General features: G+C 37.7%; 1 protein-coding gene across 1 annotated transcript in view; it reads left to right on the top strand.

Annotated features, from left to right (window-relative positions):
• LOC125678378 (E3 SUMO-protein ligase RanBP2-like) overlaps nt 1–16,040 on the top strand; it is a 57,495-nt gene that overhangs the window by 29,360 nt on the left and 12,095 nt on the right. Inside the window, exons 22-29 of the mRNA XM_048916807.2 lie at nt 1,731–2,115; nt 3,064–3,180; nt 4,817–5,002; nt 6,201–6,658; nt 6,873–7,482; nt 7,996–8,400; nt 8,677–10,362; nt 13,616–13,882. Coding sequence (XP_048772764.2) covers nt 1,731–2,115; nt 3,064–3,180; nt 4,817–5,002; nt 6,201–6,658; nt 6,873–7,482; nt 7,996–8,400; nt 8,677–10,362; nt 13,616–13,882 — 4,114 coding nt within the window. The remainder of the gene's footprint in view (nt 1–1,730; nt 2,116–3,063; nt 3,181–4,816; nt 5,003–6,200; nt 6,659–6,872; nt 7,483–7,995; nt 8,401–8,676; nt 10,363–13,615; nt 13,883–16,040) is intronic.

Below are 16,040 nucleotides of genomic sequence, written 5' to 3' on the forward strand. Positions count from 1 at the left end.
TTTACTTATTACAATTTTGAACTTCTCTCTAGAACTATAGCTCAAAATAACTTTTTCTCTTAAGTGGCCAGCAGGCTACCAATCTCAATTTCTTGGTGGCCAATGTGCTAATTCTAGTTGCCATATTTTAATGACACAATAAAATGTTTCAAAACCAACTTTAAAAAAAAAACTATGAAGTATTAAAGTTTATTTTTTTAAAGTTTCAAAGTCCCAATTTTAATTGTGTCTTGCCTTCAATCGTAGAACATGCCTTGCAATGCACGCAGTACATGGACATAATTTCCTTTTCAATTCGAAACCATTAAATTACAATTTCAGCCACGAATCTTTGAACATCCGTTATTCATCTTCTTTCACCGATTCCTCGTGCTGCGTTTAAGAATCGTCATATTCCCTTTCCAATTCTTTAATAGCCCTTGGTTTACTGAAGAAGTTTTCTCTTTTTTTCACGGCTGTCGTGCAGCTATTAAATCTGACTCATTTAAGTGCTTCGAGTAAACAAACTAATATGTTATAACCAAAATGCTTTCGTCAAACTCTTTCATGATTCAGACTTTGTACAAGTATTAGCTCATACTTCAAACCATTCGTTCATTTATGTGAATCAGAAGGGAAAAACCCAGGTCACCAAACGACAATTGTTATTAATTAAAATGCTTTCGTCAAACTCTTTCATGATTCAGACTATGTACAAGTATTAGCTCATACTTCAAACCATTCGTTCATTTATGTAAATTGGAAGGGGAAAACCCAGGTCACCAAACGACAATTGTTCTTTATTTTTGGTCGCCAGAGACAATTTTAAGTTGAAATTTCGACCATTTTATTCGTGATTTTAAGGCCTAAGAACCTTGGTGTCATTCTCGAACAAACTTGCCACAAAGTATCATTTGATCATGTTGGTGAAGAGCAATCAAGTTTGTTTAAATGATGAAGCCACTGCCTCTCCTAAGGGGAGATAATTAGGAAATAGTAAATTTTGGGTAGGATCAGTATCAAGAACCACTATTTAAAAAAATTCAAGTCATGGCTTCTGGGGTCACGGTGGTCATGATAGGAGTTCAAGTCATTGCTTCTAGGTTCACAGTAAGGTCACGATTGGAGGTCACAGGTTTACTTAGAAATACATGATGATGTATCTTGAAACCTGCTTATTATGGATTCCTGGGAACACCTATAACATGTATCATTACTTATAGCCAGGTTCAGCATAAATGGATCCATGTTTGGATGTGTTAGGTTAATAATCCATGGAAAATTATCATCACCTCCTTGACCGAGAATTCCTTATAACTAAGTTCTTTAACAAGTCTCGCAGTACATGTATTTATAAAAGATCATGGAAATGATACTTCAATATGGTGAGATAGTATGCAAGCATCTTTATGAAATGTAAATATAATTCTGTTCAATCTCATCCTCTCCTTCATGCCTCTCCTTCACTGGGCAGAAAGGTTGAGACCACAATATGGGTACAATTATGATTACATTTTTATCAACATCAAAACCATACAATTTGGCAAAATGATATTCAGGCACCTACAGGTAGTTTAAACTTGATAACATATTCTGTCACAGTGGATCTACTGTAGATATCCAGAAATTGTCAAAGTCTTAGAATATTTCTACAAGGAACAAATACATTGTACTTGCAGTTTATCAAAACTATTAAGTTGAGTGGTTCAGGTGAGCAATGTGGCTGATGGTCCTCTTGTTTTATATTGCAGGACCACATCTTGTTATGCAGCACTAGACCGCAAGCTCCCCAGCCCTACATGCCTCCCCCTATACCCCCTCCTCCTATCCCCCCTCCTCACCCCTACCCTTCACAAGTTCCCTCCCTACCCTCCCAGTTTACCTACACTCCAAACTCATGGGTGCAGTCCAGCTATAGTTACACCCAGCCCGTCTCCCCGATCCCTGGGGGTGGACCCATGTCAACTCGTCGTCAGTTTGGAAGGGGTGGTCAGCTGAGACCCGACTTTGAGGAGGACCTTTATCCATTTGGGGAGGACCTGTATGAGGATGATGGGTCTCAGCCTCTCCCTGCGGTGTGTCCAGAGCAGCAGCTGGTACAAGACTGGCCGTTTGGACACAAGACTGGTGTGGAAGGTAGGTGCATCTATAGATATTTACATGATCATGAGATTCAGTATTGCACTCTCATATTCATCAATCCTGACAATGTTATATCAGCATACAGTAGAACACTGTTATATCAAACACACTTATAATGAATTCACACTTACAGTAAAACACTGTTACATCAAACACACTTATAATGAATTTATGGTTACAGTAAAACACTGTTACATCAAACACACTTATAATGAATTCACACTTACAGTAAAACACTGTTACATCAAACACACTTATAATGAATTCACACTTACAGTAAAACACTGTTACATCAAACACACTTATAATGAATTCACACTTACAGTAAAACACTGTAACATCAAACACACTTATAATGAATTCACACTTACAGTAAAACACTGTAACATCAAACATACTTATAATGAATTCACACTTACAGTAAAACACTGTAACATCAAACATACTTATAATGAATTCACACTTACAGTAAAACACTGTTACATCAAACACACTTATAATGAATTCACACTTACAGTAAAACACTGTAACATCAAACACACTTATAATGAATTCACACTTATAATGAATTCATGGTTACAGTAAAACACTGTAACATCAAACACACTTATAATGAATTCACACTTACGGTAAAACACTGTTACATCAAACATACTTATAATGAATTCACACTTACAGTAAAACACTGTTACATCAAACACGCTTATAATGAATTCATGCTTACAGTAAAATGATTTTCATTTCCTGTAGTTCTAAAACATATAATTAACTCACTGGATATAATAAATTGCATTTATAACTAATCAAAGTTGTTCTTTCCCAGCATTTTCCTGTAAGTGCATTTTATCGTACTTGGATTTTTTTGTCAGAGAAGTTATGAACTTCTATACTGTACTGAAGTGTAGAGTCTTATAATTACGGAAGTGACGTGATGTATTGTAGGAAAATCCACCATCTCCTACTCTCCACAAACATCAGCATCCAACAGAATGCCTCAGCCTGGCTTCCTGGCCAACAACCTACGGGGACCAGGCATTCAGTACTACCCCACAGCGCAGGGTAAGTAACAAGTTTATAAATAGAATGTCATAGTCTGGCTTCCTGGCCAGCAACCTATGGGGACCAGGCATTCAGTATTACCCCACAGCGCAGGTAAGTAACAAGTTTATAAATAGAATGCCTCAGCCTGGTTTTCTGGCCAACAACCTACGGGGACCAGGCATTTAGTATTACCCCACAGTGCAGGGTAAGTAACAAGTTTATAAATAAAATGCCTCAGCCTATGGGGACCAGGCATTCAGTACTACCCCACAGTGCAGGGTAAGTAACAAGATTATAAATAGAATGTCGTAGTATGACTTCCTGGCTAACATGGTGAGGTGGAGCAATTATATATTCCAAAATATAAGTAGATATCCACTCAATAGTATAATAAAGAAAAATCAGAATGCTGAAAATAACTCAGCCGGTTTCATTTTCAATCTTCAAGAATTCTCTCTCTCTCTCTCTCTCTCTCTCTCTCTCTCTCTCTGTCTCTCTCTGTCTCTCTCCTACTTCATGGTCATACATATACTCATATACAAATAAGTGATAAAATATGGGAGGAAGTTTGTTACATATACATATAATGATGTAATTTGATTTTCCAAGAATTTTGTTTAGGGCTATTCCAGAAATAAATACATGGGGGGGGGTCAGGAGGCACCTTTTGTATATACCAAGCACCCATAAAAAAAATTTAAAAATTACCCCATGACCCATCAAATTCATAAACTCATTTTACAATGACCCATCTAATAAAAAAAAAAAACTAAGCAGACCCACCACAAAAATATTTTTAAAAATGAAAACGGTACAAATCTCGCGAGGTTTTCGGGACAAACATTCTAGTCAATGACGCGGTAATGCCTGTGCGACATTGTATCACAGTAGTTCTGAAGAAACGATGTCACATCAACAATCAAAGGCATCTATGGCGGGAATGTTGGAAAGATTGGGAGTCCAAACGATGCTATTATTATGAAATGGGTATGGATATGTTTTTCCACGAATCGTTCGTCTTCTAATGGAGCCCGCGCCCGGAGACCTCTATATCACCATCACACCGACTGATGAATATAACGCATCGGTACCCTCGTATAAATCAACTAAGGTTTGCCTATTTTTATTAGAAAACGGAATACCTATTGGTTTCAAAATATTCCCAAAATCGATGCACTGTAAACTGTAATAATCTACAGAACAGAGTTCGCCGCCATCACGTCCAAAGGGACCCTATTAAACGCGCCTCTAATTTGAAGAGTGCCGTAATGGAAAGTTATGCGCTGCAAAGAGCGACAACTCGAATAGTTCTGTTACTTTCGATTTCGAAAGCAGCATTTCGAAAGCACGTTTTCAATTTTCCCTCCGACGTTTTGTAACCAACACGACAAGAGCGACAATAAAAATATTCTGAAAACTCAACACCCACGTAGCACAAAATAAAACAATAGAAACTACCCACTACCCATAATAAATATTTTATTAACAATCCCACCACGGACCAATTAAAATATGAAAAAATACGACCACCCACACAAAAAAATATCATTTGCCGCCCGACCCCCCCATTTGATCATTTCTGGAACAGCCCTTAGCTTGATGAGATTGTTGTTTGAAAGTTCTATAGCTATTTTGTCATTGTAACATATTACAGAGCAGAAACCAATGCCAGGCCCAGGATTTTTCTCTTCCACTACGCCTGACGCCCCTCCATCAGCCTCAGTTATTGCCCAGGCATTGGCCAGGTCGGCTTCCCCTTCGGTGACCCCAGCACTCTGCTCCCTAGCAGGGCAGCCTACCCCCTCTGTGTCAGTTGGTCTGCCAACTACAGCAGGAACAGGTAAGGATGAGACATTCTTATACAGTACATGTATCTGTTGAGTTGACATTTCAAAAACCTCAATATAATTACGCTCGGTTTGTTAAAGTATGTCAACACTTTTTAGCACACCTGAGTGGAGAGAGCTCAAATGAACTGTGTTGATGAATGTTTGTTGTCTTTAAATTTTTCACTTTCAACCAGATGGTTAATTTCAACCAAACTAGGCACATACCATCCTTGTGTGAAGATTTAAAGTTTGTTCAGAGGAGGGATCATGCCTCATTCGAAGGGGGAGATAATTAAGAAAATAGTAAAAACAGGTTAAAACAACCAAACACTACAGGACTGAAAAAAGCCTTAACTTGTGTAGGAGCTTCCTTGTGAAGACCCAAGTGTGTTCAAAACATGCTCCCTGGAGCCAGGGCAGGGCTACAGTAGGAGTTCAACATACTACATTGGAAAAAATTCACTACTCAAGAACCAGATGAACTGTTTGTCAGTGTAAAGTGTAAGCATTCTCATGTACCCGCTGAGAATAAAGAATTGACAGTATGGAGACAATTTAAATAGCGGAACACTATTGGTAATATATTTGAGGGAGAAATATGGATTTGGATATTTTCAATGATTAGAGACCAGGCCTTTTATTCTACTTCCTTAAATCACAACACAGCGTCACTATAAGTATTTATCAGTAGAAATGTCTCCGTACTTTTTCTGTCCTGTAGTGATAGGGAAGTTGGAAAATCATTTTCTAATCACAAGGGTACAATGTGTCCATGCAGGGCGGATTCCCCACCATGATTCCAAAGGTTTTCCTGGTGTTGCAAGAGGGGGGTTTTAATTTTACATGTAGCAGTATGTATAAAAAAAATTCCTTAAAAATCGGGTATCATGTTTGTTGATACAATGACCCCAGGCTTCAAGATGAGGGCCATAACAGGGATTCAATGTTTTATAGAGGAAAATTCTTTTATAATCTTCTTTAAAACCACTAGATTGTAATAGAGTATTGTAGAATTAATATATGGGGGACTCTTCAGTTTAAATCCATGTGTGTTCACACTCTGGGAAGCCTGACATGGGTCAATATTTGTATGTAATGTTTTAGGAGGAAAAATGCAACTGTTCCGGTGAGACTGTGGTCTATGGGCCTCTTGTTTATCATTTTTACATCAGGAAAAATTTGTTTTGCTAACGTTTGTGCTTCTTGCAGTTGGTTCCCCCTTGCCGCTGTTTGGCAGTCTGATGGCAGCTTCAAAGTCCCCAGACAAAGTCACTGCAGTGGAAACATGTGGACAGAAAGAGCTGGGGAAATTCCCCTTTGGTTCCCCATCTGTGTCTGCGTCAACTGGTGTCCTCCCCTCCCAGAGTAAAGGCACCACAAGTCTGAGTGATGCCTCAGCATCCCAAAGTGGTTCTGTACCAATGAGTTTTACTTTTGGAGCTCAACCCCAAATGCCAGCTCCTACAGTATCAGCAGCAGCATTGGACGGCCTGAGTGGAGGCGCTCCTGGGTTTTCTTTCCAGAAACCAGTGTTTGGGGCTGCAACAGGAACGACATCGGAAACCACCGTGGCCACCTCACCGTTTGCTTCTTTTACAGGATTTGGATCCTCGAACTTGCCATTGTTCAGTGGACTTGCTTCTCAGACTGAGAAGTCAGCTAGTACTGTAAGTGAATGAAAATGAGAAATGATTGTTTGATAAGTATTATTATTATTATTGGAGTAAATTTCAAGGTACATTATACATTTGGACATTGTTGATAGATGTATCTTTAAATTAGTAGACTTACAATACTTGTTCTGGAAACCTATTAAAAGATGGTTAGATAAATTAGAATTTATATGTATAATGTTAATGTAGATTATTGTGCTTATTGCAGGTATTTGGGAAAAGCACCACTCCTATCACTAGTCCTGTAAAAGCGCTGGCAGCCAACACCTCATCTCACTCCACGCCCTCCCAGTCACCACGGAAACGAAATGACAGTATGACAATGGAGGAATACGAGCCTAATGTGGATTTCAAGCCAGTTATTGAACTACCTGAGCTAGTAGAAATCAAAAGCGGGGAGGAAGAGGAGGAGGTGCTGTTCTGTCAACGAGCCAAGCTTTTCCGCTTTGATGTTGACTCCAAACAGTGGAAAGAGAGAGGGATTGGTGAAATGAAGATTCTAAAGCATCGGAATTTCAAAAAGTCGAGGATCATGATGAGGAGAGACCAAGTGCTTAAGCTCTGTGCCAATCACCAAATTACCAAGGACATAAAACTATCAGTGATGGCTAGCTCTGACAAGACGTGGTGCTGGGTCGCCAATGATTACGCAGAGGAGGAGCTGAAAGTGGAGCAGCTTGCTGTCAGGTTCAAGACAGCTGATCTGGCAGACAACTTCAAGGAGGTGTTTGAAAAGTGTCAGAGTGAATCTGAAACTGTTACTCCTCCCACAGGGGAGCAAAAGTCACCAGAAAAGGTGGAGACAATTAAAACAGAAAGTAAGTTGTTCTGTCAGTGAACTAGAAATCAAAACGAAAAGTAATTTGTCAGTGAACTAGAAATCAAAACAAAAAGTAAGTTGTCTGTCAGTGAACTAGAAATCAAAACAAAAAGTAAAAATGTAAGTTTTCTGTCAGTGAACTAGAAATCAAAACAAAAAGTAAGTTGTTCTGTCAGTGAACTAGAAATCAAAACAAAAAGTAAGTTGTCTGTCAGTGAACTAGAAATCAAAACAAAAAGTAAGTTGTCTGTCAGTGAACTAGAAATCAAAACAAAAAGTAAAAATGTAAGTTGTCTGTCAGTGAACTAGAAATCAAAACAAAAAGTAAGTTGTCTGTCAGTGAACTAGAAATCAAAATGAAGAGTATGTTGAAAAAGAATGCAAAATGTAAGCCATCAATAGTTGATATAAAAGTGAACACACTTCATTCTAAAATATAATTAAAGCAGTATATTTTTTCAAATATGAGGAGGATATTTTGAAGGGAAAAAATTTGATTGGTACATTTCAGTTTCCACACAAGCCGAGAGAGGAGGAGATGAAAAACAAATGTCCCTAAAGGAATTGTTTAAACCAAAGGAGGGAACGTGGACATGTGGGACGTGTATGGTTCAGAATGGAGCAGAAGTTATTGTCTGTGTGGCGTGCTGCACTGGAAAACCTGGAGTTGACCCAAAACTGGTGAAGGAAGCTGTTAAAAAGAGTGCCCCCAAGGCTCAGCAGCCCAGTTTGGCTGAAATGTTCAAACCCAAGGCTGGCTCCTGGTCCTGTGAAAGCTGTCTGATTCAGAATGTAGCTGATAAGTTACGATGTGTGGCTTGTAATGCATTAAAGCCAGGGGTTAAAGCAGAAGACGTGAAAGACGAAGGAAAGGGGTCCGGGGGTTCTCTGTTTGGGTCTCAGTCCACAGGCACAGGTACATTTTTGTAGATTTATATTCAGTGATAAAATCCTAATGGCTTTGTCAAATACAAGGTGTTTTAAACTGCATGTATCTGTTACATATTCAGGTGCTTAATCATATATTCGAAATTTTTACTTGTTTATTCGTATGCCTTTCCTCGTCTATAAATCATTTTTAATTACAAAAGATGATTTTATACAGAGGGTAAAACACAAATCATTATTGTATATTTTCATTTATTAATTGGAAGTACAGTATGAGACGTCACTAGAGTATTGATTATTGCAGCCAAATCTGGGTTCACCTTTGGGACTTCTGCGACCAGTAGTGAACAAGCTAAAGGAGGTTTTGTGTTTGGTACCACAACAACAGCAAGTTCTACTGGGTCATCTGGTGGCTTCGTGTTTGGATCTCCAGCAACATCAACTTCTACAAGTTCATCTGGAGGAGGATTTGTTTTTGGTGCCTCGACAACAAAGACATCCACCACAACGTCGTCTGCTTCTGGCTTCACTTTTGGTACGTCTGGAAAGACAACAGCAGCAGACACAACATCGAAAGGCTTCTCCTTTGGAGTGCCTTCCACACAAACCACATCGGACAAATCAGTATTCTCGTTTGGAACACCTTCAACAAAGCCTGAAGTGACCTCTGCTTCAAGCACTCAGACAGGTTCATCTGGCTCAGGGTTTCCATTTGGAACGTCTGCTTCCAAGGCAATTGGCACCTCAGAATCATCAGGCTTTAACTTTGGTGGAATAGAAAGCACCAGTTTTTCATTTGGATGTCAGCCCTCTGTGAAAGAGAAGACAGAAACAGTCTCTGCTGCTGTTGATAGCCAAGACCCTGAAAGCAAGTCAGGGCTGTCCAAAGCAGCAATTTCCTTTGGATCAGCAGGGTCTGCTGGATTCTCGTCTGGACATAAGACCTTTGATTTTGAATCCAACTCCTCAGAGCAGAAGCCAGATTCTACCACCACAGAAACCACCAGTCTGTCAAAGTCTGTGGAGACTACCAAGCCTCAAGGCATGCAAGAGGAGACCAAACTCTCAGGATTCCAGTTCAGCAAGGAACCAGTGTTTGGAGCTGACAGCGGCAGCAAATCTGGATTTCAGTTCAAGTTGGATTCCTCTGCCACTACTTCAGCAGACAGCAAAGACAAAAGTCCATTTAAGTTCACCTTCTCTCCTGCAAAGTCTAAAACCACTGTGCCTGGATCTCCTGAAGTGGACAGGGATGGAATGTACGTTAACAAAGATGGGGAAGATGACCACATCTATTTTGAACCAGTGATAACGCTCCCAGAAAAGGTAGAGGTGGTTACAGGAGAGGAAGACGAGAAAGTTTTGTTTGAGCACCGGGCTAAATTGTTCCGCTTCAAAAACAAGGAATGGAAGGAGAGGGGTCTGGGAGACATCAAGATTCTTGAAAACAATCGGACAAAGAAAATCAGAGTTCTGATGAGGCGGGAACAGATTCTGAAGATTTGCTGCAATCATTACATCACCCCAGAGCTCGACTTAAAACCCATGCCAAACTCTGATGGAAAAGCATTGACATGGTATGCATTGGACTCTTCTGATGATGAAGCAAAATTCGAACAATTTTCAGTCCGATTTAAAACGCCAGAAATTGCCAGTAAGTTTAAAGAAGCTTTTGAATCTGCTAAACAGAGGTTGTCTGGACAGACTTTAACAGACCGAACTCCAAGTTCTCCAGCGAGTTCGATGACTTCACCTCGACTCCCAAACACGCTGCAAACGTTGCTGAGTGAGGACGATGATGTAGTTCTTGTGATGGAAGAGAAGGCCACCCCAGCACAGGTAGAAAAGGCCAGGGAGTTTCTGTTACCCGATCACTTCTACCTGTATGAAAATGCTCCACCCTGTCCAGGGTGTATTGGCTGTGAGGATTATAAAGAAGGAACTAAGATATCACTGAAAACAAAGACCCCATCACCAAAGAAAAAACAAGGTATGCCCTCTGATCAGTTCTATTTTCCTATCAGACACACACACGTTCAGGCCAACGACAAAAATTGTTGAGTTTCCACTAACGTTCCAGAAAAAAATAGGGTAGGTAGGTAGGAAGTAAATTTTTTTTTTTTTTTTAATTTTATTTTTTTCAAAGTATGCGAAAACATTGTAAACTCTAACAAGTTCAATGATCTAATGAATGTTATACTTTCAATATAAAATTTTGCTTAAATTGCATTGCAAGTAAACTTTCAATCGTAGCATTTCACCTGTTATTGGCTGAGGATTATTTCCAGATGTTTTAGAAGAAACAATATTTTTCAATGAAACATATAGCATAAAACACAAATTAAAGTTAACTCCTTTATGCCCCTATGCTATACAAGTACCAGCTATATTGTTTCTACATTTAGATTGGTTGTCATGGGAATACTACTATTGGATATGTTTGACAGGAAAATAATATGATTTTGAAAAAAATCACCAAAATATCAACATCATTAACATATTTTAAGTTTATTAATTCATTTCTGAATGTACTTTCACAATCTAAATGGAACAAGGGTAGGAAGACAGTCTGGGCAGATCCCACTTATCCTAATGGGATCCAACTCTCTTCCAGCTAAAACTTTTTACCGGACATAAATTTTTATTTAAAAAAAAAAGTCTGCACATCTTTTTCCCCCTCAGCTCTCAACATCCATCAACAACTCGGATGCGTTCACTGCTTTATTTGTGGCCTTTTTCATAGTGTATTCAGTTAGAACTGCAGCAGAAACCATGGATGTGCATACAAATTTGATAGACTGGACATTCAAGTGCACAATATAATGTCTGTCACTCTGCATCATTACCTCCATAAAAACACCATAGGAGTTGGCAATTTTAACAAAAGAAAGTCTTCTATGGAAACATGACACTTGGCAAAGTCTTTCAGCCGTCTGTTAACTTCAATTGTCAAAGCACCGTTGCGTGAGGCAAGCATGAAGGTACAGTACTAGGTCAACCATCATGCCATGCTGTTAGTTACAAACATTATCAATGTTGTTTAAACGCTTGACACAATACCATGCAATTTTGTACATCGTTAAAGCGTTTGAATGACTTCATCTCAATGTCTAACTAAAAAGAAAACCAAGAACCGAGAATATATTTTTTCCGGAAAAATGACGACCTTTTTTTTTCAAATTAGCGGAAAAAATTTCTAGGGTCGGGGCTATAATTTAGGGTCGGTCGGGTTAGCGGAAACACAACATATTTTATCAGTGGCCTCAAGTACTTCCTCTATCTCTGTACTCTTGACTAATGTATTGAAATACAAGGGCAATGTGTGTGTCTTACATTTAGCTTAGAGGGAAGGGAGCTTGAGCTCACTCATACAAATGTAGCTACTGAAGTGTGTGAAAATATTTCAGTTTAGGACTTAGCATGGAAAGCTCTATATCAAATATAGGCTAAGCCGAAAGTTTAGCCATTATAGGGTTTTAAGCTTTACAGTGGAATATATAGAAAAACTCAATTTGATATGCAAACTCCCTCGTGTAGGATACAGTTAAAGCTACATTGGACTCCTTTTAAAACATGGATGAAAATATAAATATTAGCAATATTTAATAGTCTATTCCTTTTAGATTTCATTGCCTAGCTGAGTAGCTCAGAGGATTAAGCATGTGAACTGCTGAACTGAAGATTACTGCTTCAAGTCCAGCAGCGGTTTTATTACCACAAAGTGGTCGGAACATATAGTTTTACCTTTGTCTGCCCTTCCATAACACCCATTTTTTGAGACTTTTTTCTAAAGGCCTTGAGATATTGAATTGATTTTTAGCTCAAGTGAGCATTTCTGATCACCTGTTGTCCATCTATAAACTTTTCATACTTTCGACTTCTTCTCCAGAACCATTGGGCCAATTTAAGCTAAACTTAGTACTTAGTATAAATCATCCTTGGGTGAAGGGGATTCAAGTTTGTTCAAATGAAGGACCATGCCCCCTTCAAAAGGGAGATAATCACAAAATTAAAAAATAGGGTGGGGTCATTTAAATAATTTTCTTTTCAAGAACCACTGAGCCAGAAAATCTTAAATTTACTTCAAAGGTTGTTGATATAGTGAAGCTTCAAGTTTGTTAAAATCAAGACCCCCCGGGGGTAGGGTGGGGCTAGAATAGGGGATCAAAGTTTTACATGCTGTTCTTCTCAAGAACCACTAGGCCAAAAGTGGAGATTTACCTAAAAGCTTCCTAGTATAAAGTACATGTAGATTCAAGTTTTTTTTTAGAACATGGCCCCCGGGGGTAGGATGGGACCACAATAGGGGATCAAAGTTTCACATAGAAATATATCTAGGGGAAATCTTTGAAAATCTTTTCAAGAACCACCAAGCCAGAAAAGTTTAATTTGCATGAAAACTTCCTGACATAGTGCAGATTCAAGTTTGTTAAGATCATGCTCCCATCCCCCCGGGGTAGGATAGGATGGGCCACAATAGGGGATCAAAATTTTACATACAAATGTATATAGGGAAAATCTTCTCAAGAACCACTGAGTCAGAAAAGTTTGTAAAAATCATGGCCCTCGGAGGTAGGTTGGGGCCACAATAAAAATAGAAGTTTTGCGTGCAAATATGTAGGGAAAATCTTTAAATATGTGCCAAGGTGACTCAGGTGAGCGATGTGGCCCATGGGCCTCTTGTTTGTATGCAGATGTATATTGATGAGTTACAGATCGAGTTTGAGTTTCGTTCTGGTTTGTTGATTTTTTTATGGAGTTGTGCCCCTTTAACTTAGAAAAATTACTTTTGCTACCAGTTTTCTATACTTTTTTTTCTAAACGCCTTGAGATGTTGAATTGATTTTTTGTATGCAGGTGTGTATTGATGAGTTACAGATTGAAATTAAATTTTGTTCTGGTTCATCGATTTTTGATGGAGTTGTGCCCCTTTAACTTAGAAAAATTGTTACAACCAGTTTTCCGGATTTTTTTCTCTCTTAAAGTCTTGAGATATTGAACTTAGTTTTTGTATACAGATGTATATTTATTATGATTTACAGATCAAGTTTGAGTTTTGTTCTGGTTTGTTGATTTTTTTATGGAGTTGTGCCCCTTTAACTTAGAAAAATTACTCTTGCAACCAGTTTTCCAGACATTTTTAAGTCACCTGAGTAAATCCCATGTTAGGTTAGTTCAGAAGAGTGGGGTAGGGTCATATATTCAGCCTCTTGTTTTTAGTTTTTTTTTATTCCATGATATAGATGAGGTGACAAGCTCTTCATCTTTGGAAGGGAAATTAAGTACCTCAGCTACTGCCTCAGGAGGAGTATTTGGTGCCTCAGCTACTGCCTCAGGTGGGCTGTTCCCCGCTCTTGCTGCAGGAGGTGGAGATTCTGTAGAAACCACAGGGATGTTTGCTCAACCACTTGCTGCCACAGGGAGCATCTTTGGAGGTGGAGGAGGATCCAACTTCTCCTTTTCTGGCTTGGCTGCTAACTCTGATTCTCAATCCACTGCTTTTAAGAAAGGTTTGTCAATCATTATGGTCATTTTATATATTATACAAGTGGATTAACTTGCTGATTATTTTGTTGCAGAATTTTTGTTTCTTTAACTACACAATTGTCGTTCCTTTAATGCACATGTATGTATAAATAGCAAGTGACAGCGATTATGCCAGTATGAGAAACATGATTATTTTTTTAGTTGACTCGCATAGCGAGCTACTCCTTGGCATCGCATCAGTGCAGGGTTTGACACTAAGGCACGTCCGACCGACCGAGTCTACTAAATGATAGGTCCGGTCAGGTAAAATGTTGATTTACTAGTCCGACTGGTCGTGTTTAAAAAAATAAACAAATTTAAAGTAGGGGTCTAGTAGAGTGACATCATGTCTAGATCGAACTCTGGTATTGGTTCACATACTATTATTATCAAACATATTTTTACATTTACCTGGATGTTTTTTAATTTAGTAAAATGAATACAATAACACTCAATCACTTATATTTGAGTAGACTATGGCTCCAATCTTCTTTCCATTTTTTGTCATCTAATTCACACATAAAACCAGAGGTACATATTTGTTTAATTGATATACAGGGGTATTACATGTTAAAATTATCTGTAAATTTAAAAAAAATTCATGATATGCGATAATGCACTTGTGGAATTAAATAAAACAATTCTGCACTTGTTATATATTTGTTATCTTGTTATATATTTGTTATCTTCTATTATGTGAAAATCATCTTCAAAATGGTTATTTTGGCCAAAAAATGTAAATGTAAATTGAGATGCTGTGAAAATATTATGCTGAGAAAGGGCAGATTTTTTAAATGTATTTTAACAAGCATTCATACATGAACATAATATGTGAGTTTGAATGAAAAATCACAAGTCAAATTTTTAAAATATTCATATTAGTGGTGTTGCAGTGCCGTATTTTTGACTGCCGAAGGCCTGTATTGAGTTAAATTTTGTACCACCATTATTAAAAAACATGAAACTGTGTTAAAATTTCACTTTTAATTATTTAGTTAGACATATTAATGTCATATTTGAGGGAAAAAATTGCAGCATCATACCTCAAACAAAATTTTATGGACATATTCTAGGACTTCTTCAATGAATTCTGATATTGCCCTTAGACAAATGGGGGTACACGTAATAAAATTACCATAATTTACTCATTATACTGACAACCCCCCATTTTTTTGTTGTTATCATACCCTCAAATGAACAATTAGGCCAAAAGAAATTAATCAATAGTTTCTCAGGCACCGCCGCATCAGGTTAAACACTGCCGCATTGATCAATTTTATTGCCATATTGAAAAGGGAAATAACTCAATTTTCTATTTTTCCGAGTTGAAAAAGAAAATTGAGTTATTCCCCTTTTCATATATGCTAATAAAAAGACGTTTTTATTTAATATACAATGTATTTTTTGTTCAACAGTATTCTATGGATTAACTTTTTATAAAATGATTGGAATAATACTATTTTAAGTTGAGTAAGTATTATAATTGATATTAGACTACAAAAAAGTAAGAATCGGTTGATATCATTATTTTGTTGACTGACAAGGAAAAAAGATAACTTTGGCTTAAAAAAAAAAAGAACCTGCCTGCCGCATTGAATTTTGAAATTTTTGGCCTGAGAAACTATTGATTATTTTTTTTTGGCCTTAAGTATTTAAACTCAAATTTTTGAGAAATCACAAGTAGGTTCAGGACTAGGGACCTACCTTAAGAAACTTTATTTTAAATCATTAGATATTTTATTCTTTAAAAAAAAACCTGTAAAGAGTTTGCGAGCAATTTTGAACTGCATGATAACATCATCTCTATTTTTAGTTCTAATAAGTCGCCGTCGGAAGTGATGTTCTGCGACCTCTACACAATGTTAATGTGTGTAAAGTTTATACATGTATGTTTTGGTTAAATAGAATTATTGAATTCATTTTCATTAAAAAAAAAAACGAACAAAACAGTTCATTTGGATTAAATATAAGAAAGTGTTTATCAAGCATGACGTCGCAAACAGCAATTTTTCGGTGTTTATATATGTGCGGGAATGTCTATATTCAAATACGAATTCTCGTCCTCAAGGAAAGCAAAAGATGTCCCAAGAAAGAGAAAAAAGGAAAATGTTGGGAAGAAACTAAGCAAGGCTTATGAAATAG

The sequence above is a fragment of the Ostrea edulis genome, chromosome 2 (assembly GCF_947568905.1).
Source record: "Ostrea edulis chromosome 2, xbOstEdul1.1, whole genome shotgun sequence".
Taxonomy (NCBI): Eukaryota; Metazoa; Mollusca; class Bivalvia; order Ostreida; family Ostreidae; genus Ostrea; species Ostrea edulis.